General features: G+C 71.6%; 2 protein-coding genes across 2 annotated transcripts in view; both read right to left on the reverse strand.

Annotated features, from left to right (window-relative positions):
• PACS1 (phosphofurin acidic cluster sorting protein 1) overlaps positions 1-21,331 on the reverse strand; it is a gene marked incomplete at its 5' end in the record, with an annotated part of 36,090 nt that extends 14,759 nt beyond the window's left edge. Inside the window, 15 exons of the mRNA XM_064504341.1 lie at positions 170-324; positions 3,371-3,477; positions 3,559-3,663; positions 6,857-6,995; positions 7,853-7,953; positions 8,516-8,587; positions 9,537-9,612; positions 13,789-13,949; positions 14,584-14,643; positions 15,184-15,261; positions 15,347-15,438; positions 16,595-16,736; positions 17,733-17,858; positions 20,201-20,290; positions 21,191-21,331. Of these exons, the coding sequence (XP_064360411.1) occupies positions 170-324; positions 3,371-3,477; positions 3,559-3,663; positions 6,857-6,995; positions 7,853-7,953; positions 8,516-8,587; positions 9,537-9,612; positions 13,789-13,949; positions 14,584-14,643; positions 15,184-15,261; positions 15,347-15,438; positions 16,595-16,736; positions 17,733-17,858; positions 20,201-20,290; positions 21,191-21,331 (1,645 nt within the window). The remainder of the gene's footprint in view (positions 1-169; positions 325-3,370; positions 3,478-3,558; positions 3,664-6,856; positions 6,996-7,852; positions 7,954-8,515; positions 8,588-9,536; positions 9,613-13,788; positions 13,950-14,583; positions 14,644-15,183; positions 15,262-15,346; positions 15,439-16,594; positions 16,737-17,732; positions 17,859-20,200; positions 20,291-21,190) is intronic.
• On the reverse strand, positions 12,091-13,176 carry LOC135326481 (uncharacterized; the record flags this gene model as incomplete). The annotated part of the gene is made up of 2 exons (XM_064504340.1): positions 12,617-13,176; positions 12,091-12,158 (listed from the first exon to the last, which is right to left on the reverse strand). Coding segments are annotated over exons 1-2 (576 nt in total), but the record flags the coding sequence as incomplete, so codon positions are not given.
• Positions 21,332-22,376: the final 1,045 nt, after the last annotated feature.

The raw sequence follows: 22,376 nt of genomic DNA on the forward strand, positions 1-22,376 counted from the left end.
CCCCAGGGTGACATACTGAGGGGCAGGGGCAGGAAGCGCAGGTAGCCGAGCCACTCGGGGCCATGGGTGCCCACGTGTACCCGCCACCTGCCGCGTCCCCGTGCGTCCCCGCCACCCCACGTCCCCAGGGTGTCCCCAGGGTGTCCCCAAGGTCCCCAGGGTGACGTACCGAGGGGCACGGGCAGGAAGCGCAGGTAGCCGAGCCACTCGGGGCCGCGGGTGCCCAGCAGGCGCACGAAGCAGCGCAGCAGGGCGCTCTGGTAGCCCTGGCCACCCACCGCCACCACCTTCACCGCCCGCGGCACCGCCGCGTTGCAGTTGCAGCTGCGGGGAGACGGGGGCACCCGTGGGTGCTGGGTGGGGGCACCCACGGGAGGCTGGCGGGGGGGGGTGGGGTGGCACGGTGTGGGCGCCTGGTAGGGTGACCGGGTACCCATGGGGTTCTGGGATGCTTGGGGTTGGGTGTGGGGCACCCATGGGGGCACCCATGGGGCGCTGGAATGCTTGGGGTTGGGTGGGGGGGCACCCATGGGGCCCTGGAGTGCGTTGGGTTGGCTGCGGGGCACCCATGGGGCTCTGGGGTGCTTGGGGTTGAGTGGAGAACACCCATGGGGGCAGCCATGGGGTGCTGGGGTGGGTTGGGATGGGTGTGGGGCACCCATGGGGCTCTGGGGTGCTTGGGGTTGAGTGGAGAACACCCATGGGGGCAGCCATGGGGTGCTGGGGTGGGTTGGGATGGGTGTGGGGCACCCATGGGGCTCTGGGGTGCTTGGGGTTGAGTGGAGGGCACCCATGGGGTGCTGGGGCACATTGGGTTGGGTGCAGGGCACCCATGGGGGCACCCACAGGACACTGGGATGCTTTGGGTTGGGTGTGGGGCACCCATGGGGCCCTGGAGTGTGTTGGGTTGGGTGTGGGGCACCCATGGGGCTCTGGGGTGCTTGGGGTTGAGTGGAGGGCACCCATGGGGCACCCATGGGGTGCTGGGGTGGGTTGGGATGGCTGCGGGGCACCCATGGGGCTCTGGGGTGCTTGGGGTTGAGTGGAGGGCACCCATGGGGCACCCATGGGGTGCTGGGGTGGGTTGGGTTGGCTGCGGGGCACCCATGGGGCTCTGGGGTGCTTGGGGTTGAGTGGAGAGCACCCATGGGGTGCTGGGGTGGGTTGGGTTGGCTGCGGGGCACCCATGGGGCTCTGGGGTGCTTGGGGTTGAGTGGAGAGCACCCATGGGGGCAGCCATGGGGTGCTGGGGTGGGTTGGGATGGGTGTGGGGCACCCCTGGGGCTCTGGGGTGCTTGGGGTTGAGTGGAGGGCACCCATGGGGCACCCATGGGGTGCTGGGGTGGGTTGGGATGGGTGTGGGGCACCCCTGGGGCTCTGGGGTGCTTGGGGTTGAGTGGAGGGCACCCATGGGGCACCCATGGGGTGCTGGGGTGGGTTGGGATGGGTGTGGGGCACCCCTGGGGCTCTGGGGTGCTTGGGGTTGAGTGGAGAGCACCCATGGGGCACCCATGGGGTGCTGGGGTGGGTTGGGATGGGTGTGGGGCACCCCTGGGGCTCTGGGGTGCTTGGGGTTGAGTGGAGGGCACCCATGGGGCACCCATGGGGTGCTGGGGTGGGTTGGGATGGGTGTGGGGCACCCCTGGGGCTCTGGGGTGCTTGGGGTTGAGTGGAGAGCACCCATGGGGCACCCATGGGGTGCTGGGGTGGGTTGGGATGGGTGTGGGGCACCCCTGGGGCTCTGGGGTGCTTGGGGTTGAGTGGAGGGCACCCATGGGGCACCCATGGGGTGCTGGGGTGGGTTGGGATGGGTGTGGGGCACCCCTGGGGCTCTGGGGTGCTTGGGGTTGAGTGGAGAGCACCCATGGAGGCACCCACAGGGTGCTGGGGCACGTTGGGTTGGGTGGGGGGCACCAATGGGGGCACCCATGGGGCACTGTGGTGCATCAGGTTGGGTGTGGGGCACCCACGCGGCACCCACAGGACACTGGGGTGCATTGGGTTGGGTGTGGGCACCCATGGGGCAGCCATGGGGCTCTGGGATGCTTGGGCTTGGCTGTGGGGCACCCACGGGGCACCCACAGGGCACTGGGGCATGTCAGGTTGGGTGTGGGGCACCCATGGGGCACCCACAGGGTGCTGAGATGCTTTGGAGTGGGACACCCGTGCAAGAGGACGGGCACCCATGGGGCACCAGGGGGTCAGGGTGACCACGGGCAACCCGAGGACAGCAGGGAGGGGACCTGGGGACCCCGGGCACCCCGAGGACAGCACAGAGGGGACATGGGTGCCATGGGCACCCCGTGATGGCACAGAGGGGACCCGGGGACCCCAAGCACCCCGAAGACAGCACAGAGGGGACACACGTGCCACGAGCACCTCGTGATGGCACAGAGGGGACATGGGGACCATGAGCACCCCAAGGACAACAGACAGGGGACATAGGTGCCACGAGCACCCCATGGTGGCACCGAGGAGACAAGAGGACCATGGGGACCCCAAGGACAGCACGGAGGGGACATGGGGACTATGAGCACCCCGTGGTGGCACAGAGGGGACATGAGCACCCTAAGGACAGCAGGGAGGGGACATGGGTGCCATGAGCACCCCGTGGTGGCACAGAGGGGACATGAGGACCACGGGGACCCCAAGGAGAGCAGAGAGGGGACAGAGGTGCCACAAGCACCCCGTGGTGGCACAGAGGGGACATGAGAACCACGGAGACTCCAAAGACAGCACGGAGGGGACATGGGTGCCATGAGCACCCTGTGGTGGCACAGAGAGGACCTGGGGACCATGAGCACCCCAAGAACAGCATGGAGGTGACATGGGTGACATAAGCACCCCATGGTGGCACAGAAGGGACATGGGGACCATGAGCACCCCAAGGACAGCATGGAGGGGACATGGGGACCACGGGCACCTCGAGGACAGCACGGAGGGGACATGGGTGCCATGAGCACCTTGTGGTGGCACAGAGGGGACATGGGGACCATGAGCACCCCAAGAACAGCACGGAGGGGACATGGGTGCCATGAGCACCCTAAGGACAGCACAGAGGGGACATGGGGACCATGAGCACCCCAAGAACAGCACGGAGGGGACATGGGTGCCATGAGCACCCTAAGGACAGCACAGAGGGGACATGGGGACCATGAGCACCTCGTGGTGGCATAGACGGGGACATGGGGACCATGAGCACCCCAAGGACAGCACAGAGGGGACATGGGGACCATGAGCACCTCGTGGTGGCACAGAGGGGACATGGGTGCCATGAGCACCCTAAGGACGGCACGGAAGGGACCCTGGGCACCCCGTGGACGGCACGGAGGGCACCCGGGCACCCCGGGCACCCATGGGTGACACTCACTAGCGCTGGATGCGGGTGAGGATGGCCGAGAGCACGGCCTGGAGCTCCACGGCGGCCGCGGTGGCCACCAGCGGCTTCTTCTGCTCCTGCAGCAGCTCCGCCACGAACTGGGCGATGGGGGGGGGGTCAGCGGGTGCCACCCCCCACCCCGGACCCCCCCCAGCACCCATGGGTGCCCCGGCGCCCACCTGGCCCTGCCACTCGCCCGTGTGCACCAGGATGATGCTCTCGGGCAGCGCCGTCTCCGACCCCAGGATCTGGTTGAGCTGGTCGTAGACCACCTTGCGGGGCACCTACGGGTGCCACCGGTGACCTCAGCACCCGCCGGGCGCCCCGGGGACGAGGACACCCGGGAGCCGGGGCGGGTGGCCCCCGGGGCGTCCCCAAGCTGCGCCCACCCTGGGGTCCCCACCCCGGTGACCATGATGGGGCCCACTGCAGGGATGGGTGACATGTGGGGTGTCCCCAAGCTGCGCCCACCCTGGGGTCCCCACCCTGGTGACCACTGCAGGGATGGGTGACATCTGGGGTGTCCCCAAGCTGCGCCCACCCTGGGGTCCCCACCCTGGTGACCACTGCAGGGATGGGTGACATCTGGGGTGTCCCCAAGCTGCGCCCGCCCTGGGGTCCCCACCCTGGTGACCACTGCGTGGATGGGTGACATCTGGGGTGTCCCCAAGCTGCGCCCGCCCTGGGGTCCCCACCCCGGTGACCACTACAGGGATGGGTGACACCTGGGGTGTCCCCAAGCTGTGCCCGCCCTGGGGTCCCCACCCTGGTGACCACTGCAGGGATGGGTGACATCTGGGGTGTCCCCAAGCTGCGCCCACCCTGGGGTCCCCACCCTGGTGACCACTGCAGGGATGGGTGACATCTGGGGTGTCCCCAAGCTGCGCCCACCCTGGGGTCCCCACCCTGGTGACCACTGCAGGGATGGGTGACATCTGGGGTGTCCCCAAGCTGCGCCCGCCCTGGGGTCCCCACCCTGGTGACCACTGCGTGGATGGGTGACATCTGGGGTGTCCCCAAGCTGTGCCCACCCTGGGGTCCCCACCCCGGTGACCACTGCAGGGATGGGTGACATCTGGGGTGTCCCCAAGCTGCGCCCGCCCTGGGGTCCCCACCCCAGTGACCACTGCAGGGATGGGTGACATCTGGGGTGTCCCCAAGCTGCGCCCGCCCTGGGGTCCCCACCCCGGTGACCACTGCAGGGATGGGTGACATCTGGGGTGTCCCCAAGCTGCGCCCACCCTGGGGTCCCCACCCTGGTGACCACTGCGTGGATGGGTGACATCTGGGGTGTCCCCAAGCTGCGCCCGCCCTGGGGTCCCCACCCTGGTGACCACTGCGTGGATGGGTGACATCTGGGGTGTCCCCAAGCTGTGCCCGCCCTGGGGTCCCCACCCTGGTGACCACTGCAGGGATGGGTGACATCTGGGGTGTCCCCAAGCTGCGCCCGCCCTGGGGTCCCCACCCTGGTGACCACTGCAGGGATGGGTGACATCTGGGGTGTCCCCAAGCTGCGCCCACCCTGGGGTCCCCACCCTGGTGACCACTGCAGGGATGGGTGACATCTGGGGTGTCCCCAAGCTGCGCCCACCCTGGGGTCCCCACCCCGGTGACCACTGCAGGGATGGGTGACATCTGGGGTGTCCCCAAGCTGCGCCCGCCCTGGGGTCCCCACCCTGGTGACCACTGCAGGGATGGGTGACATCTGGGGTGTCCCCAAGCTGTGCCCGCCCTGGGGTCCGCACCCCAGTGACCACAATGGTTCCCGCTGCAGGGACAGGTGACACCCGGGACGTCCCCAAAGCACCCCTGTCACCGAGCCTACATCCCAGGGTGTCCCCACGCTCGTGTCCCCGGGGTGTCCCCCATCCCCATGGCGGGGCCCGGTGTCCCCAAGGCGTCCCTGTCCCCAGGGTGTCCCCGGGGCATCCCCATCCCTGGGGTGTCCTCATCCCCCATCCCCAGGGTGTCATTGTCCCCAAGGTGTCCCTGGGGTGTCCTCGTCCCTAGGGTGTCCCCATCCCATGTCCCCAAGGTGTCCCTATCCCCATCCCCGGGGTGTCCCCACCCCCAGGGTGTCCCCATCCTCTGTGCCCATTGCTGGGGTGTCCCCATCTCGTGTCCCCGAGGTGTCCCCATGTCCACAGGGTGTCCCCGTCCCCGGGATGTCCCCAGGGTGTCCCTGTGTCCCCGGGGTGTCCCTGTCCCTGGGAAGTCCCTGTGTCCCAGGGTGTTCCCATCCCCAGGAGTCCCCATCCCGTGTCCCTGGGGTGTCCCCATGTCCCCGGGGTGTCCCCACGGTGTCCCCATCCCCAGGGTGTCCCCATCCTGTGTCCCCACGGTGTCCCCATCCCCAGGTGTCCCCAGGGTGTCCCCGTGTCCCTGGGGTGTCCCTGTCCCTGGGAAGTCCCTGTGTCCCGGGGTGTTCCCATCCCCAGGAGTCCCCATCCCATGTCCCTGGGGTGTCCCCATGTCCCCGGGGTGTCCCCATCCCCAGGAAGTCCCTGTGTCCCCAGGGTGTCCCCATCCCCGGGGGTCCCCAACCCATGTCCCTGGGGTGTCCCCATCCCCAGGAAGTCCCTGTGTCCCCAGGGTGTCCCCATCCCCGAGGATCCCCATCCCGTGTCCCTGGGGTGTCCCCATGTCCCCGGGGTGTCCCCAGGGTGTCCCCATCCCCAGGGTGTCCCCAGGGTGTCCGCACGGTGTCCCCATCCCTGGGTGTCCCCAGGGTGTCCCCATCCCCAAGGGTCCCCATCCCATGTCCCCGAGGTGTCCTCATCGCCGAGGTGTCCCCATCCCATGTCCCCAGTGTGTCCCCGTGTCCCCGTGGTGTCCCCATCCCCAGGAAGTCCCTGTGTCCCCAGGGTGTCCCCATCCCCAGGGGTCCCCATCCCGTGTCCCCGGGATGTCCCCATGTCCCCGGGTGTCCCCGAGGTGTCCCCATCCCCAGGGTGTCCCCATCCCGTGTCCGCGGGGTGTCCCCATTCCCCGGGTGTCCCCGAGGTGTCCCCATCCCCAGGGTGTCCCCATCCCGTGTCCGCGGGGTGTCCCCATGTCCCCGGGTGTCCCCGAGGTGTCCCCATCCCCAGGGTGTCCCCATCCCGTGTCCCCGGGATGTCCCCATTCCCCGGGTGTCCCCGGGGTGTCCCCATCCCCAGGGTGTCCCCATCCCGTGTCCGCGGGGTGTCCCCATTCCCCGGGTGTCCCCGAGGTGTCCCCATCCCCAGGGTGTCCCCATCCCGTGTCCCCGGGATGTCCCCATTCCCCGGGTGTCCCCGGGGTGTCCCCATCACCAGGGTGTCCCCATCCCGTGTCCCCGGGGTGTCCCCATGTCCCCGGGTGTCCCCGAGGTGTCCCCATCCCCAGGGTGTCCCCATCCCGTGTCCCCGGGATGTCCCCATGTCCCCGGGTGTCCCCGGGGTGTCCCCGTCCCCAGGGTGTCCCCGGATGTCCCCGGATGTCCCCGGGATGCCGCACCTGGGTGCCGAGGGCCGGGTCGGGCGAGCGCTCGCCGTCGGAGCCCTGGGTGCGCTCGCCGGGCGCCCGTGGGTGCTGCCGCTCGCGCCGGGGGGGGCCACGCCGGGCCCGCGGCGTCGCCGGCCCCCCCTCCGCCCTGCTGCGGCCACGGCACCCCTGACCCCCACCCTGACCCCCACCCAGCACTCCGACCCCCACCCTGGGGACCCCAGCACCCACCCGGCCCCACCCCCCCGCCCTGCTGCGGCCACGGCACCCCTGGCACCCTGACCCCCACCCTGACCCCACCCAGCACCCTGACCCCCCCCCAGGGACCCCGACACCCACCCCAGCACCCTGACCCCCCCCAGGGACCCTTACACCCACCCCAGCACCCCAACCCCACCCAGGGACCCCGACCCCCCCCCAGCACCACAACCCCACCCAGGGACCCCGAAACACCCCCGGCACCCTGACCCCCACCCTGGCACCCCAACACCCCCCGAGGAACCCCGACCCCCACGGCACCCTGCCTCCTGCGCCCTGCCCCCCCGGCACCCTGACCCCCACCCCGGGACCCCGACACCCACCCCGTGACCCTGACACCCCCCTGGCACCCTGACCCCCACCCAGGGACCCCGATCCCCCCCCAGCACCCCAACACCCCCCGAGGGACCCCAACACCCCAGGGACCCGGCACCCCGATCCCCCCCCCAGGGACCTGGTGCCCCCAGGGACCCAGCACCCTGGCACCCCCCAGCACCCCGATCCCCCCCCCACCACCCCGAGGGACCCGGCACCCTGACCCCCACCCCAGCACCCTGACCCCCGCCCCCGGACCCAGCACCCCGACACCCCAAGGCACCCAGCACCCTGACCCCCCCCAGCACCTCCCCCCCCCACAGAAGCACCCAGCACCCAAATCCCCCCCCCTTGGGGACCCCAAATCCCTCCAGGCACCCCGATGCCCCCCCAGCACCCAACCCGCCCCCCCCGGCACCCCAGGGTGCCCCTCACCTGGGTGACGCCAGCTCCCCCCGGCTGCTCTTCGGGGGGGTCCGGAGCTTCTCGGGGCCCCCCCCGGGCTCGGGCAGGGCGTCGGGGTCCCCCCCCGCCTCCTGTGCGAGGGGCACCCAAAATTGGGGTGATGGGTGCTGGGGGGGGCAGGAGCACCCAAAATTGGGGTGAGGGGAGCCAGGGGGGGGCCGGGGCACCCAAGATTGGGGTGACGGGTGCTGGGGGGGGTTCAGGGCACCCAATATTGGGGTGCTGGGTGCTGGGGGGGGTTCAGGGCACCCAATATTGGGGTCCTGGGGGCACTCGATGTGGGGGGGGGCAGGGCACCCCGATTTTGGGGGGATGGGTGCTGGGGGGGGCCAGGGCACCCAATATTGGGGTGAAGAAAGCCGGGGGCACCCAATGTAGGGGGGGCCGAGGCACCCTGATATTGCGGTGCTGGGGGGGGGGCCGGGGCACCCAATATTGGGGTCCCAAGGGCACCCAAAGGTGGGGAGGCTGGGGCACCCAATATTGGGGACCTGGGGGCACCCAGTGCTGGGGGGGGGTCAGGGCACCAAATATTGGGGTGACGGGTGCTGGGGGCACCCAATGCCGGGGAGGGCGGGGCACCCGATATTGGGGTGCTGGGTGCTGGGGGGGTCCCGGCGGGGGGGGGCTCACCAGCACCTCGGGGTCCTGGGCGCCGTCCTCGGGGGGTCTCCGGCCCCCCCTGCTCCCGGCACCCGCCTCTGCCTGCCGGGGGGGGAGGGGAGGGGGGGGTCACCCGGGGTGCCCCGACCCCCCCAGCACCCACCCCAGTGCACCCAGTATCCAGCAGCACCCACCTCAGTGCAGCCAGTGCACCCAGTACACCCCAGTGCACCCAGCACCCCCCCAGCACCCACCCCAGCACCTACCCCAGTGCACCCAGTGCTCCCAGTACCCCCCAGGGCACCCAGCACCCCCCCAGCACCGACCCCAGTGCCCCCAGCACCCACCCCAGTGCACCCAGTGCTCCCAGTACCCCCCAGGGCACCCAGCACCCCCCCAGCACCCACCCCAGTGCCCCCAGTGCCCCCCCAGCACCCACCCCAGTGCACCCGGTGCCCCCAGCACTCACCCCAGTGCACCCAGTATCCCCCCAGCACCCATCCCAGTGCCCCCAGTCACCCATGGGTGCTGCTCACCCCCGCGGCCCTGTCGCGGCCCCCCGTGGCCCCCCCACCCCCCGAGGGTGCTGGTGTCACCCCTGGGTGCTGCTCACACCCGCAGCCCCGTCGTGGCCCCCCCGCCCCCCTGTGGCACCCCTGGGTGCTGCTCACCCCCCCATGGCACCCATGGGTGCTGCTCACCCCTGCGGCCCTGTTGTGGCCCCCCCCCGTGTCCCCCCTGCCCCCCCACCCCCCGGTGGCCCCCACGGGTGCTGCTCACCCCCCCCGTAGCAACCCTGGGTGCTGCTCACCCCCACGGCCCCGTCGCGGCCCCCCCACCCCCCCGTGGCACCCATGGGTGCTGGTGTCACCCCTGGGTGCTGCTCACCCCCGCGGCCCCCCCGTGTCCCCCCTGCCCCCCCACCCCCATGGCACCCCTGGATGCTGCTCCCCCCCGCGGCCCCGTCGCGGCCCCCCCCGTGTCCCCCCCACCCCCATGGCACCCCTGGGTGCCGCTCACCCCCCCCGTAGCACCCATGGGTGCCGCTCACCCCCGCGGCCCCGTCGCGGCCCAGGCTGCCGATCTCCGTCTGGGAGCTGGACTGGGACAGGCCCTCGAAGAACGGCCTGGGGACACGGGGGGGACACGGCTGGCGGGGGGGGCGTGGGGACACGGGGGGACATGGGGGGACGCGGGGACATGGGGGGACACGGCTGGCATGGGGGGGCGTGGGGACACGGGGGGACACGGGGGGACGCGGGGACATGGGGGGACACGGCTGGCACGGGGGGGGCGTGGGGACACAGGGGGGACACGGGGGGACGCGGGAGGGGACATGGGGACATGGGGGACACGGCTGGTGGGGGGCACATGGGGACACGGGGGGGACACGGCTGGCATGGGGGGGCGTGGGGACACGGGGGGACACGGGGGGACGCGGGGACATGGGGGGACACGGCTGGCACGGGGGGGCGTGGGGACACAGGGGGGAAACGGGGGGACGCGGGAGGGGACATGGGGACATGGGGGGACACGGCTGGCACGGGGGGGCGTGGGGACACAGGGGGGAAACGGGGGGACGCGGGAGGGGACATGGGGACATGGGGGGACAAGGCTGGTGGGGGGACATGGGGGGGACACGGGGGGACGCGGGAGGGGACACGGGGACATGGGGGGACACGGCTGGCACGGGGGGACGTGGGGACACGGGGGGGACACGGGGGGATGCGGGAGGGGACACGGGGACATGGGGGACATGGCTGGCGGGGGGGACATGGGGACACGGGGGGACACGGCTGGCACGGGGGGGCGTGGGGACACGGGGGGACACGGGAGGGGACATGGGGACATGGCTGGCATGGGGGGGACACGGGAACACGGGGGGACATGGGGGACATGGGGACACGGGGACATGGCTGGCATGGGGGGGACACGGGAACACGGGGGGACACGGGGGACATGGGGACACGGGGACATGGCTGGCATGGGGGGGACACGGGAACACGGGGGGACACGGGGGACATGGGGACACGGGGACATGGCTGGCACGGGGGGTGTGGGGACACGGGGGGACATGGGGGGACGCGGGAGGGGACATGGGGACATGGGGGCACGGGGGGGACACGGGGGGATGCAGGAGGGGACATGGGGACATGGGGGCATGGGGGGGACACGGGGGGATGCGGGAGGGGACAAGGGGACATGGGGGCACGGGGGGACACGGGGGGACGCGGGAGGGGACACGGGGACATGGCTGGCATGGGGGGACACGGGAACATGGGGGGACATGGGGGGACATGGGGGACATGGGGACACGGGGACATGGCTGGCATGGGGGGGACACGGGAACACGGGGGGACATGGGGGACATGGGGACACGGGGACATGGCTGGCACGGGGGGGCGTGGGGACACGGGGGACATGGGGGGACGCGGGAGGGGACACGGGGACATGGGGGCACACGGGGGGACACGGGGGGGACATGGGGACATGGGGGCATGGGGGGACACGGGGGGATGCGGGAGGGGACACGGGGACATGGGGGCACGGGGACATGGCTGGCACGGGGAGGCGTGGGGACACGGGGAGACACAGGGGGATGTGGGAGGGGACATGGGGACATGGGGGCACGGGGGGGACACAGGGGGACGCGGGAGGGGACACGTGGACATGGCTGGCATGGGGGGGACACGGGAACACGGGGGGACATGGGGGACATGGGGACACGGGGACATGGCTGGCACGGGGGGGCGTGGGGCACGGGGGGACACGGGAGGGGACATGGGGACATGGCTGGCATGGGGGGGACACGGGAACACGGGGGGACATGGGGGACATGGGGACACGGGGACATGGCTGGCATGGGGGGGACACGGGAACACGGGGGGACATGGGGGACATGGGGACACGGGGACATGGCTGGCATGGGGGGGACACGGGAACACGGGGGGACACGGGGGACATGGGGACACGGGGACATGGCTGGCACGGGGGGGTGTGGGGACACGGGGGGACATGGGGGGACGCGGGAGGGGACATGGGGACATGGGGGCACGGGGGGGACACGGGGGGACGCAGGAGGGGACATGGGGACATGGGGGCATGGGGGGGACACGGGGGGATGCGGGAGGGGACACGGGGACATGGGGGCACGGGGGGACACGGGGGGACGCGGGAGGGGACACGGGGACATGGCTGGCATGGGGGGACACGGGAACATGGGGGGACATGGGGGGACATGGGGGACATGGGGACACGGGGACATGGCTGGCATGGGGGGGACACGGGAACACGGGGGGACATGGGGGACATGGGGACACGGGGACATGGCTGGCACGGGGGGGCGTGGGGACACGGGGGGACATGGGGGGACGCGGGAGGGGACACGGGGACATGGGGGCACGGGGGGACACGGGGGGACGCGGGAGGGGACACGGGGACATGGCTGGCATGGGGGGACACGGGAACACGGGGGGACATGGGGGGACATGGGGGACATGGGGACACGGGGACATGGCTGGCACGGGGGGGACACAGGAACACAGGAGGGACACGGCTGGTGCAGGGGGCGCAGGGACACGGGGGGACATGGGGACGTGGGGACACATGGGGGATGTGGGGACATGTGGGGGACATGGGGGGACATGGGGATGGTGGCTGGTGCGGGGGGGTGCTGGGGGGACACAGGGACATGGGGGACATGGGGAGGTGGGGGGACACAGGGACAGTGGCTGGCACGGGGGGGACATGGGGACATGGGGACACGGCTGGCATGGGTGGACACGGGCATGTGAGGAGGACATGGGGAACATGGGGGGACATGGGGACACGGGGACAGCAGCTGGCACGGGGGGGACACGGGAATGTGGGGGGGACACAGGGACGTGGGGACATGGGGACGCAGGGACAGCAGCTGGCACGGGGGAGACATAGGGACTTAGGGGGGCACGGGGACAACGCGGGGACACAGGGACATGGGGGGGACGTGGGGACACCAGCTGGCATGGGGGGACATGGGGGACAAAGAGGAGACACAGGGAGACATGGGGACATGGGGGGACACTGGCTGGCACAGGGGGACACAGGGACACACGGGGGGGTCATGAGGGGGTCACGGGGACACAGGGACACGGGGGGGCACCAGCTGCCATGGGGACACGGAGGGGGACACGGGGACAATGAGGGGCATGGGGACACGGGGGTGGCACAAGGACACAGAGGGGACATGGTGGCATGGGGATGACATGGAGCATGGGGACACGGGGTGGCATGGGGACACAGGGGGACACAGGGGTGGCATGGGGATGGGGGGTGGCACGGGGACGATGAGGGGCCTCGGGACACGGAGGTGACATGGGGATGGCCCAGTGCTTGGGGACACGGAGCTGCACACGGGACTGGCATGAGGACAACACGGTGACATCCTGCGGACAAGGAGCTGGCACCGTGATGACATGGGGATGCCGTGAAGCCATGGAGATGGCACCGGGGTGGCATGGGGACACCCTGGGGACACAGAGCTGGCACCGTGATGACATGGGGATAACGTGAAGCCATGGAGATGCCACCAGGCTGACATGGGGACACGTTGGGGACAAGGAACTGGCAGTCTGATGACATGGGGATGACGTGAAGCCATGGAGATGGCACTGAGGTGGCACGGGGACACCTTGGGGACAAGAAACTGGCACTTTGATGACACGGGTATGACATGAAGCCATGGAGATGGCACCAGGCTGGCACAGGGACACGTTGGGGACAAGTAGCTGGCACCGTGATGACATGGGGATGGCGTGAAGCCATGGAGATGCCACCAGGGTGGCATGGGGACACCCTGGGGACAAGGAACTGGCTCTTTGATGACATGGGGATGACACGGAGCCATGGAGATGGCACCAGGCTGGCATGGGGACACCCTGGGGACATGGAGCTGGCACTTCAATGACATGGGGATGACATGAAGCCATGGAGATGGCACTGGGGTGGCATGGGGACACCCTGGGGACACGGAGCTGGCACCGTGATGACATGGGGATGGCGTGAAGCCATGGAGATGGCACCAGGCTGGCACAGGGACACCCTGGGGACATGGAACTGGTTCTTTGATGACATGGGGATGACGTGAAGCCATGGAGATGGCACCGGGGTGGCATGGGGACACGCTGGGGACAAGGAACTGGCACTCTGATGACATGGGGATGACGTGAAGCCATGGAGATGCCACCAGGCTGGCATGGGGACACCCTGGGGACAAGGAACTGGCACTGTGCTGACCCCGGGGTGGCCCGGCAGCACCCGCTCACCGCAGCTTGGGCTTGGGGGTGCTGAGGACACTGTCGGTGTCATCGAGGTCGGCGCCGCTGTCACTGGGGTTGAAGATCTCCAGGGTGTCGTAGAGCTCGTCCAGGTCCTCGGCCACCTCCCGCATGCGGGCGCGTGACACGTGCTCCAGGCCGAAGCCACCCTGCCGCCGCGGCACCCATGGGTGCCCCCGCGGCCACCCCGTGCCACCCCGCCGGAGCGGGAGACCCCTCGTGACGTGTCCCCGGGGTGCTCGGTGCCACCCAGCTGTCCCCAAAGCCCCCTTGTCCCCACGGTGCTTGGTGTCACCCAACTGTCCCCAGAGCCCTGTTGTCCCCAAGGTGCCTGGTGTCACCCAACTGTCCCCAGAGCCCCGTTGTCCCCAGGGTGCTCAGTGCCACCCAACTGTCCCCAGAGCCCCGTTGTCCCCGGGGTGTTTGGTGCACCCAACTGTCCCCAGAGGCCTGTTGTCCCCAAGGTGCCTGGTGTCACGCAACTGTCCCCAGAGCCCCGTTGTCCCCGGGGTGCCTGGTGCCACCCCATCGTCCCCAGAGCCCCCCCTGTGTCCTGTCTCCAGGGTGCCCAGTGTCACCCCGCTGTCCCCAAAGCCCTGTTGTCCCCAAGGTGCCTGGTGTCACGCAACTGTCCCCAGAGCCCTGTTGTCCCCAAGGTGCTCGGTGCCACCCAACTGTCCCCAGAGCCCCATTGTCCCTGGGGTGTTTGGTGCCACCCCGCCGTCCCCAGAGCCCTGTTGTCCCCGGGGCGCCCAGTGGCACCCATGGGTGGGGCCACCCTACCTCCTCCGACACCTTGAACCGCTTGAGCAGGGCCACGAACTTCTGCTTGATGTTGGGCTGCTGCGGGGACACGGGGAGGTCAGGGTGGGGCGGGGGCACCCTGGGGACCCCGCACCCATGGGACCCCCCTCCCAGGGACCCACAGCACCCATGGGTGCAGCAGGACCCCCCCCAAGCATCCCCAGCTCTTCCAGAGCACCCACGGGTGCAGCAAGACCCCCCCAAGGACCCCCAGGTCCTCCAGGGTACCCAGAGCACCCATGGGTGCAGCAGGACCCCCCCCCCCCAAGGACCCCCAGCTCCTCTGGGGCACCCACAGCACCCATGGGTGCAGTGAAACCCCCCCCAAGGACCCCCAGTTTCTCCGGGGCACCCACAGCACCCATGGGTGCAGCGAGACCCCCCCCAAGCATCCCCAGCTCCTCCTGGGGCACCGACAGCACCCATGGGTGCAGCCAGACCCCCCCCAGGACCCCCAGCTCCTCCAGGGCACCCACAGCACCCATGGGTGCAGCAGGACCCCCCGAAGGACCCCTTACTCCTCCCAGGGCACCCACAGCACCCATGGGTGCAGCAGGACCCCCCCGGGCACCCGCTCACCCGGGTGGAGGCCGAGGCCGGGAGCTTCCTCCTCGTCTTCTTCACCTTCTGCAGCTCCTCTTCCTCGTAGAAGAGGTCCTGGGGGGGCAGCAGACAGGGTGGCACCGCCGGGGGCACCCATGGGTGCTGGGGGGGCTGGGTGGGGCACCTGGCCGGCACCCACCTGGCCGTGCAGGGCGTCGTCGCTGCCCTCCTGCTCCGAGGAGAAGCTCTCCTCCTCCTCCTCCGAGTAGTTGTCGATGTCGGGGGAGCGGTCTGGGGGGCACCCATGGGTGGGGGGCACCCAGGGGTGGATGCCCAGCCCGCCCCGGGGCTGCTCCCCCACCCCCTTTTTGGTGGGTGCTGCCCATGCTGGGGGATGTCGCCCTTGGGTGCCCCCCCCATGATGGTGAGAGTCCTCCTGCACCCATGGGTGTCCCTGGGGCCACCTCTCCCATGGGTGCTCCCAGCGATGGACCCCCCCCCATGGGTGCTCCCCACTCCCCCCAACGGAAACCCCCCATGGGTGCTCCCTGCTCCCACCCATGTTCCCCAGCACCCATGGGTGTCCCTGGGGCCACCTCTCCCATGGGTGCTCCCTGCTCCCATCTGGGTTCCCCAGCACCCATGGGTGTCCCTGGGGCCACCTTCTCCCATGGGTGCTCCTTGTTCCCATCCATGTTCCCCAGCACCCATGGGTGTCCCTGGGGCCACCTTCTCCCATGGGTGCTCCCCACTCCCACCCATGTTCCCCAGCACCCATGGGTGTCCCCGGGGCCACCTCTCCCATGGGTGCTCCCCACTCCCACCCATGTTCCCCAGCACCCATGGGTGTCCCTGGGGCCACCTCTCCCGTGGGTGCTCCCTGCTCCCACCCATGTTCCCCAGCACCCATGGGTGTCCCTGGGGCCACCTCTCCCGTGGGTGCTCCCTGCTCCCACCCATGTTCCCCAGCACCCATGGGTGTCCCTGGGGCCACCTTCTCCCATGGGTGCTCCTTGTTCCCATCCATGTTCCCCAGCACCCATGGGTGTCCCTGGGGCCACCTCTCCCATGGGTGCTCCCCGCTCCCATCTGGGTTCCCCAGCACCCATGGGTGTCCCCAGGGCCACCTCTCCCATGGGTGCTCCCTGCTCCCATCTGGGTTCCCCAGCACCCATGGGTGTCCCTGGGGCCACCTTCTCCCATGGGTGCTCCCTGCTCCCACCCATGTTCCCCAGCACCCATGGCTGTCCTTGCACCCAGCTTCTCCCATGGGTGCTCCCACCGATGGACCCCCCCATGGGTGCTCCGCACTTCCACGGGCGTCTTTCCCTACGGCTGCTCCCTGCTCAAACATCTCCCCGCACCCATGGGTGCCCACTTCCACGGGCGGCCCCCCCCCGCCCCTGGGGGCGCCCCCGCGGCCCCGCAGCACCCATGGGTGCCTCACCGGCGCGCTTGCCCTTGGCGTCGTGGTCGATGGGCTGGCTGGAGAGCGAGTTCACCCGGACCTCGGCCACCGGCACCGCCACGTCCTTCACCACGTGGTGCAGCCCCAGCACCAGCCCCCCCTCGCTCGGGTGCTGCATCACCTGCCGGAGGGGGCACCCATGGGTGCTGCGGTGCCTGCCGCTCCCAGGCGCCCGCCGCACCTCCAGCACCCTCAGCCGTGCTGCTCCAGCACCCACGGGTGCCCCAACCTTGGTACTCCAGCACCCACCACCCATCGAGCACCCTCAGCCACGGTGCTCCAGCACCCACGGGTGCCCCAACCTTGGTGCTCCAGCACCCACCACCCATCAAGCACCCTCAGCCGTGCTGCTCCGGCACCCACGGGTGCCCCAACCTTGGTGCTCCAGCACCCACCACCCATCGAGCACCCTCAGCCACGGTGCTCCAGCACCCACGGGTGCCCCAACCTTGGTGCCCCAGCACCCACCACCCATCGAGCACCCTCAGCCACGGTGCTCCAGCACCCACGGGTGCCCCAACCTTGGTGTCCCAGCACCCACCAACCCCAGCACCCCGATCCGTGGTGCTCCAGCACCCATGGGTGCCCCAAACCTTGGTGTTCCAGCACCCAACACCCCTCGAGCACCCTCAGCTGTGGTGCTCCAGCACCCACGGGCACCCCAAACCTTGGTGCACCAGCACCCAACACCCCTCAAACACCCTCATCCGTGGTGCCCCAGCACCCACGGGCACCCCAAACCTTGGTGCCCCAGCACCCAAAACCCATCGAGCACCCTCAGCTGTGGTGCTCCAGCACCCATGGGCGCCCCAAACCTTGGTGCTCCAGCACCCACCACCCATCGAGCACCCTCATCCATGGTGCCCCAGCACCCACGGACACCCCATTCCTCCACTCCCCAGCACCCAGCACTCCCTGCACCCCGTGGGGCAGCTCTGGGCTGCCCCGAGCACCCATGGGTGCCCTCTCTGCCGCTCCCCGGCACCCAGAACACCCCACGAGGCCGCTCCGAACACCCCCAACACCCCCCCAGCACCCGCGGGAGCCCCAGCACCCAGCGCCCCCGGCGAGGCGGCGCCGCCCCCCGCCCCCCAGCACCCATGGGTGCCGCACCCACCTCGGCCATGTCGATGAGGCCCACGGCCAGCGTCTTGTAGCCCAGGAAGGTGCGGTGCTTGTAGCGCTTGCGGCGCTGCAGCAGGATCTGCAGCCGGTTGGCGCCGCGCTTCAGGAAGTGGGGGTACTGCCGGCACCCATGGGCGTCAGGGCCCAGGCGTCCGGGCACCCATGGGTGCCCCCGCCCGCCCGCGCACCCACGGGTGTCTGCATGCGCCCAGGGACCCCGGCGTCTGGGCCCCCACGGGGACCCAGGCGTCTGGATCCCCCATGAGAAGCCAGGTGTCTGGGGTACTGCCAGCACCCATGGGTGTCAGGGCCCAGGCGTCCGGGCACCCATGGGTGCCCCCGCCCGCCCGCGCACCCACGGGTGTCTGCACGCGCCCAGGGACCCCGGCGTCTGTGCCCCCACAGTGACCCAGGCGTCCGGACCCCCCACGGGGACCCAGATTACTGCAGGCACCCATGGGGGTCAGGGCCCAGGCGTCCGGGCACCCATGGGTGCCCCCGCCCGCCCGCGCACCCACGGGTGTCTGCACGCGCCCAGGGACCCCGGTGTCTGGGCCCCCATGGGGACCCGGGCGTCTGGACCCCCCACAGGGACCTAGAGTACTGCTGGCACCCATGGGGGTCAGGGCCCAGGCATCCGGGCACCCATGGGTGCCCCTGCGCACCCAGCAACCCAGGCGTCCCGACACCCAGAGCACCCGCAAACCCAGGGACCTGGGCGTACGGACCCCCCATGAGGACCCAGGCGTCCAGGGTACTGCAGGCACCCACCGGGGTGAGGGCCCAGGCGTCTGGGCACCCATGGGTGCCCCCGTGCACCCGCGCGCCCACGGGTGTCTGCATGCGCCCAGGGACCTCGGCGTCTGGGCCCCCACAGTGACCCAGGCGTCTGGACCCCCCATGAGAAGCCAGGTGTCCGGGGTACTGCCAGCACCCAGGGGTGTCAGGGCCCAGGCGTCCAGGCACCCATGGGTGCCCCCGCCCACCCGCGCACCCACGGGTGTCTGCACGCGCCCAGGGACCCAGGCGTCTGGGCCCCCACGGGGACCCAGGCGTCCGGGGTACTGCCGCCACCCATGGGGGTCAGGGCCCAGGCGTCCGGGCACCCATGGGTGCCCCCGCCCACCTGCGCACCCACGGGCGCCTGCACGCACCCAGGGACCCCGGCGTCTGGGCCCCCACGGGGACCCAGGCGCCTGGACCCCCCATGAGGAGCCAAGTGTCCGGGGTACTGCCGGCACCCATGCGCGTCAGGGCCCAGGCGTCCAGGCACCCATGGGTGCCCCCGTGCACCCGCGCACCCACGGGTGTCTGCATGCACCCAGGGACCTCGGCGTCTGGGCCCCCACAGTGACCCAGGCGTCCGGACCCCCCATGGGGACCCAGATTACTGCTGGCACCCATGGGGGTCAGGGCCCAGGTGTCCGGGCACCCATGGGTGCCCCCGCCCGCCCGCGCACCCACGGGTGTCTGCACGCGCCCAGAGACCCAGGCGTCTGGGCCTCCACGGGGACCGAGAGTACTGCTGGCACCCATGGGGGTCAGGGCCCAGGTGTCTGGGCACCCATGGGTGCCCCTGCGCTCCCAGCAACCAAGGTGTCCCGACACCCAGAGCACCCGCAAACTCGGGGACCCAGGTGTCTGGGCACCCAGGGGCACCTGCGCACCCCCGGGGACCCAGGCGTCCGGGGTGCTGTGGGCACCCGCCGAGGTGAGGGCCCAGGCGTCTGGGCACCCAAGGGTGGGTGGTCCCGGGGGGTGGGTGCCCCTGTCCATTGGGTCCTGGGGGGCAGGTGCCCGTGGGGGGGGTCCTGGTGGGGGGCACCCATGGGTGGGGGGTCCTGGGGCTGGGTGCCCTTGGGGGGGGTCCCCAGTGGGGGTCGGTTCCCCATGGAGGGATCCCCGTGGGGGGGTCAGTTTCCCACGGGAGGGTCCCGGTGGGGGGGCACCTATGGGTGGGGGGTCCCGGGGATGGGTGTCCGTTGGGTCCTGGGGTCCGGGTGCCCATAGTGGGGGTCCCCAGGGTGGTCGGTTCCCCATGGCAGGGGTCCCTGGGGGGGTTTAGGTGCCCATGGGAGGGTCCCCGGGGGGGGTCAGGTCCCCGGGGGGGGTCCCAGCGGGGAGCACCCATGGGTGGGGGGTCCCGAGGGTGGGTGTCTGTTGGGTCCTGGGGTCCGGGTGCTTGTAGGGGGGGTCCCCAGGGTGGTCGGTTCCCCATGGCGGGGGATCCTGGGGGGGCTTAGGTGCCCGTGGGGGGGTGCTGGTGGGGCACCCATGGGTGGGGGGTCCCAAGGGTGGGTGGCCGTTGGGTCCTGGGGTCCGGGTGGTCCCAGGGTGGTCAGTCCCCCATGGTGGGGGTCCCTGGGGGGGTTTAGGTGCCCGTGGGGGGGTTCCCTGGGGGGGGTCATTCCCCGGGGGGGAGTCCCGCCGGGGGGGCACCCATGGGTGCCCCCCACCCACCTGCAGGGAGAAGGTGAGGTGCAGCTCGGTCTCCAGCAGCCCCCCGGGCGGCAGCGCGATCTCGTTGGAGCGCAGGATGCGCTTGGAGCCCTGCGTGGCCCCCCCCCGCGGCACCCATGGGTGGGGGGGCACCATGGGTGCTCGGGGTGCACATCCCCCCCCCTCCAGAGTCCCCTTGGGTCTCCCCAGCTCCCCCAAAGCCCCTGGACACCTTGGGGACCCCGCCCCCACGTCACTCGGGGACACCCATGGGTGGGGGGGCACCCATGGGTGCTGGCACCCTGCGGGGTGCACATTGCCCCCCCTCCGAGTCCCAGGGACCCTCTAGGGTCTCCCCAGTCCCCCCCAGGGCCCCCCAAAGGCCCTAGGACACCTTGGGGACCCCCCCACACACCTGAGACCCCCCCCCGCTGCACCCATGGGTCCCCCCAGCCCCTTAGGACCCCCCTGCTGCACCCTGGGGCACCCATGGGACCTCCGCACCCCCCAGGACCCCCCCAGCTGCACCTTGGGGCACCCATGGGACCGCCCCCACCCCTGGGACCTCCCCCCAGAGCCCTGGGACCCCCCCAAAACTCCATGGGGCACCTTTGGGACCCCCCAGCTGCACCCTGGGGCACCCATGGGACCCCCCCCACCCGATCCAATGGGCTGCAGCCATTTGCCTCCCCCCACCCATGGGTGCCCCCCACCCATGGGTGCCCCCCCAGGGTGCTCCCCTGCCACAGTTGCCCTCCACCCATAGGTGCCCCCCCCACGGCTGCCTCCCACATGTGGGTGCCCCCTGCCCGTGGGTGCCCCCCACCCACAGGCCCTCCCCACCCAGGGGTGCCCCCCCACCCACGGGTGCCCCCTCCCCGGTGCTGCCCCGCACCCATGGTCCCCCCCCCGCCCCCGGTGCTGCCCCACGGGTTCCCCCCCCGCCCCGTGAGTGCCCCCCCCAGTGGGTGCCCCCCCACCCATGGGTGCTGCCCCCCCCCCAGCACCCACCTGCAGCTTGACGGCGATGAGGACGGCGCGGGGGGGCTCCCGCAGCTCCTGGGCCCCCGCCCGGCCCAGCACCAGGCGCTGCAGCGTCAGGCTGAACAGCCTGGGGGGGGGCGGGGGGGTCACGGGGGGGGGCCCGGACGCCTGGGCCCCATGCGGGGGGTCATGGGGGGGTCATGGGGGGGCAGGGGGGTCCCGGACGCCTGGGCCCCTGTTGGGGGGGTCACAGGGGGGCCCAGACACCTGGGCCCTGTGGGGGGGGGTGGGGGGGTCATGGGGGGCCCAGACGCCTGGGCCCCATGCAGGCGGTGGGGGGGGGTCATGGGGGGGGTGTCACGAACACCTGGGCCCCCTGGGGGGGGTCATGGGGGGGGCGGGGGACCCGGACGCCTGGGCTCCTGCGGGGGGGGGTCACGGGGGGGTCCCGGACGCCTGGGCCCTGTGGGGGGGGTGGGGGGGGTCATGGGGGGGCCTGGATGCCTGGGCCCCATGCGGGGGGTGGGGGGGGGGGGTCATGGAGGGGTGTCCCGGACGCCTGGGCCCCTGTGGGGGGGGGGTGGGGGGGGTCATGGGGGGGGTGTCCTGGATGCCTGGGCCCCTTGGGAGGGTGGGGGGGGTCATGGGGGGGGGGGCCGGACGCCTGGGCCCTGTGGGGGGGGGTGGGGGGGGTCATGGGGGGGCCTGGACACCTGGGCCCCATGCAGGGGGGTGGGGGGGGTCATGGGGGGGTGTCCCGGATGCCTGGGCCCTCTGGGGTGGGTCATGGGGGGGCGGGGGGACCCGGACGCCTGGGCCCCATGCGGGGGGGTGGGGGGGGTCATGGGGGGGGCCCGGACGCCTGGGCCCTGTGGGGAGGTGGGGGGGGTCATGGGGGGGTGTCCCGGACGCCTGGGCCCCCTGGGGGGGGTCATGGGGGGGCGGGGGGACCCGGACGCCTGGGCCCCCGTGGGGGGGGGGGTCACAGGGGGGCCCAGACGCCTGGGCCCTGGGGGGGGGTGGGGGGTCATGGGGGGCCCGGACGCCTGGGCCCCCTGGGGGGGTCATGGGGGGGCGGGGAGGCCCGGACACCTGGGCCCTCTGGGGGGGGGTCATGGGGGGTGTCCCGGACGCCTGGGCCCCCTGGGGGGGGTGGGGGGGTCATGGGGGGGGCCCGGACACCTGGGCCCTGTGGGGAGGTGGGGGGGGTCAT

This window comes from Dromaius novaehollandiae, unplaced genomic scaffold, assembly GCF_036370855.1.
Source record: "Dromaius novaehollandiae isolate bDroNov1 unplaced genomic scaffold, bDroNov1.hap1 HAP1_SCAFFOLD_145, whole genome shotgun sequence".
In the NCBI taxonomy this organism is placed as follows: domain Eukaryota; kingdom Metazoa; phylum Chordata; class Aves; order Casuariiformes; family Dromaiidae; genus Dromaius; species Dromaius novaehollandiae.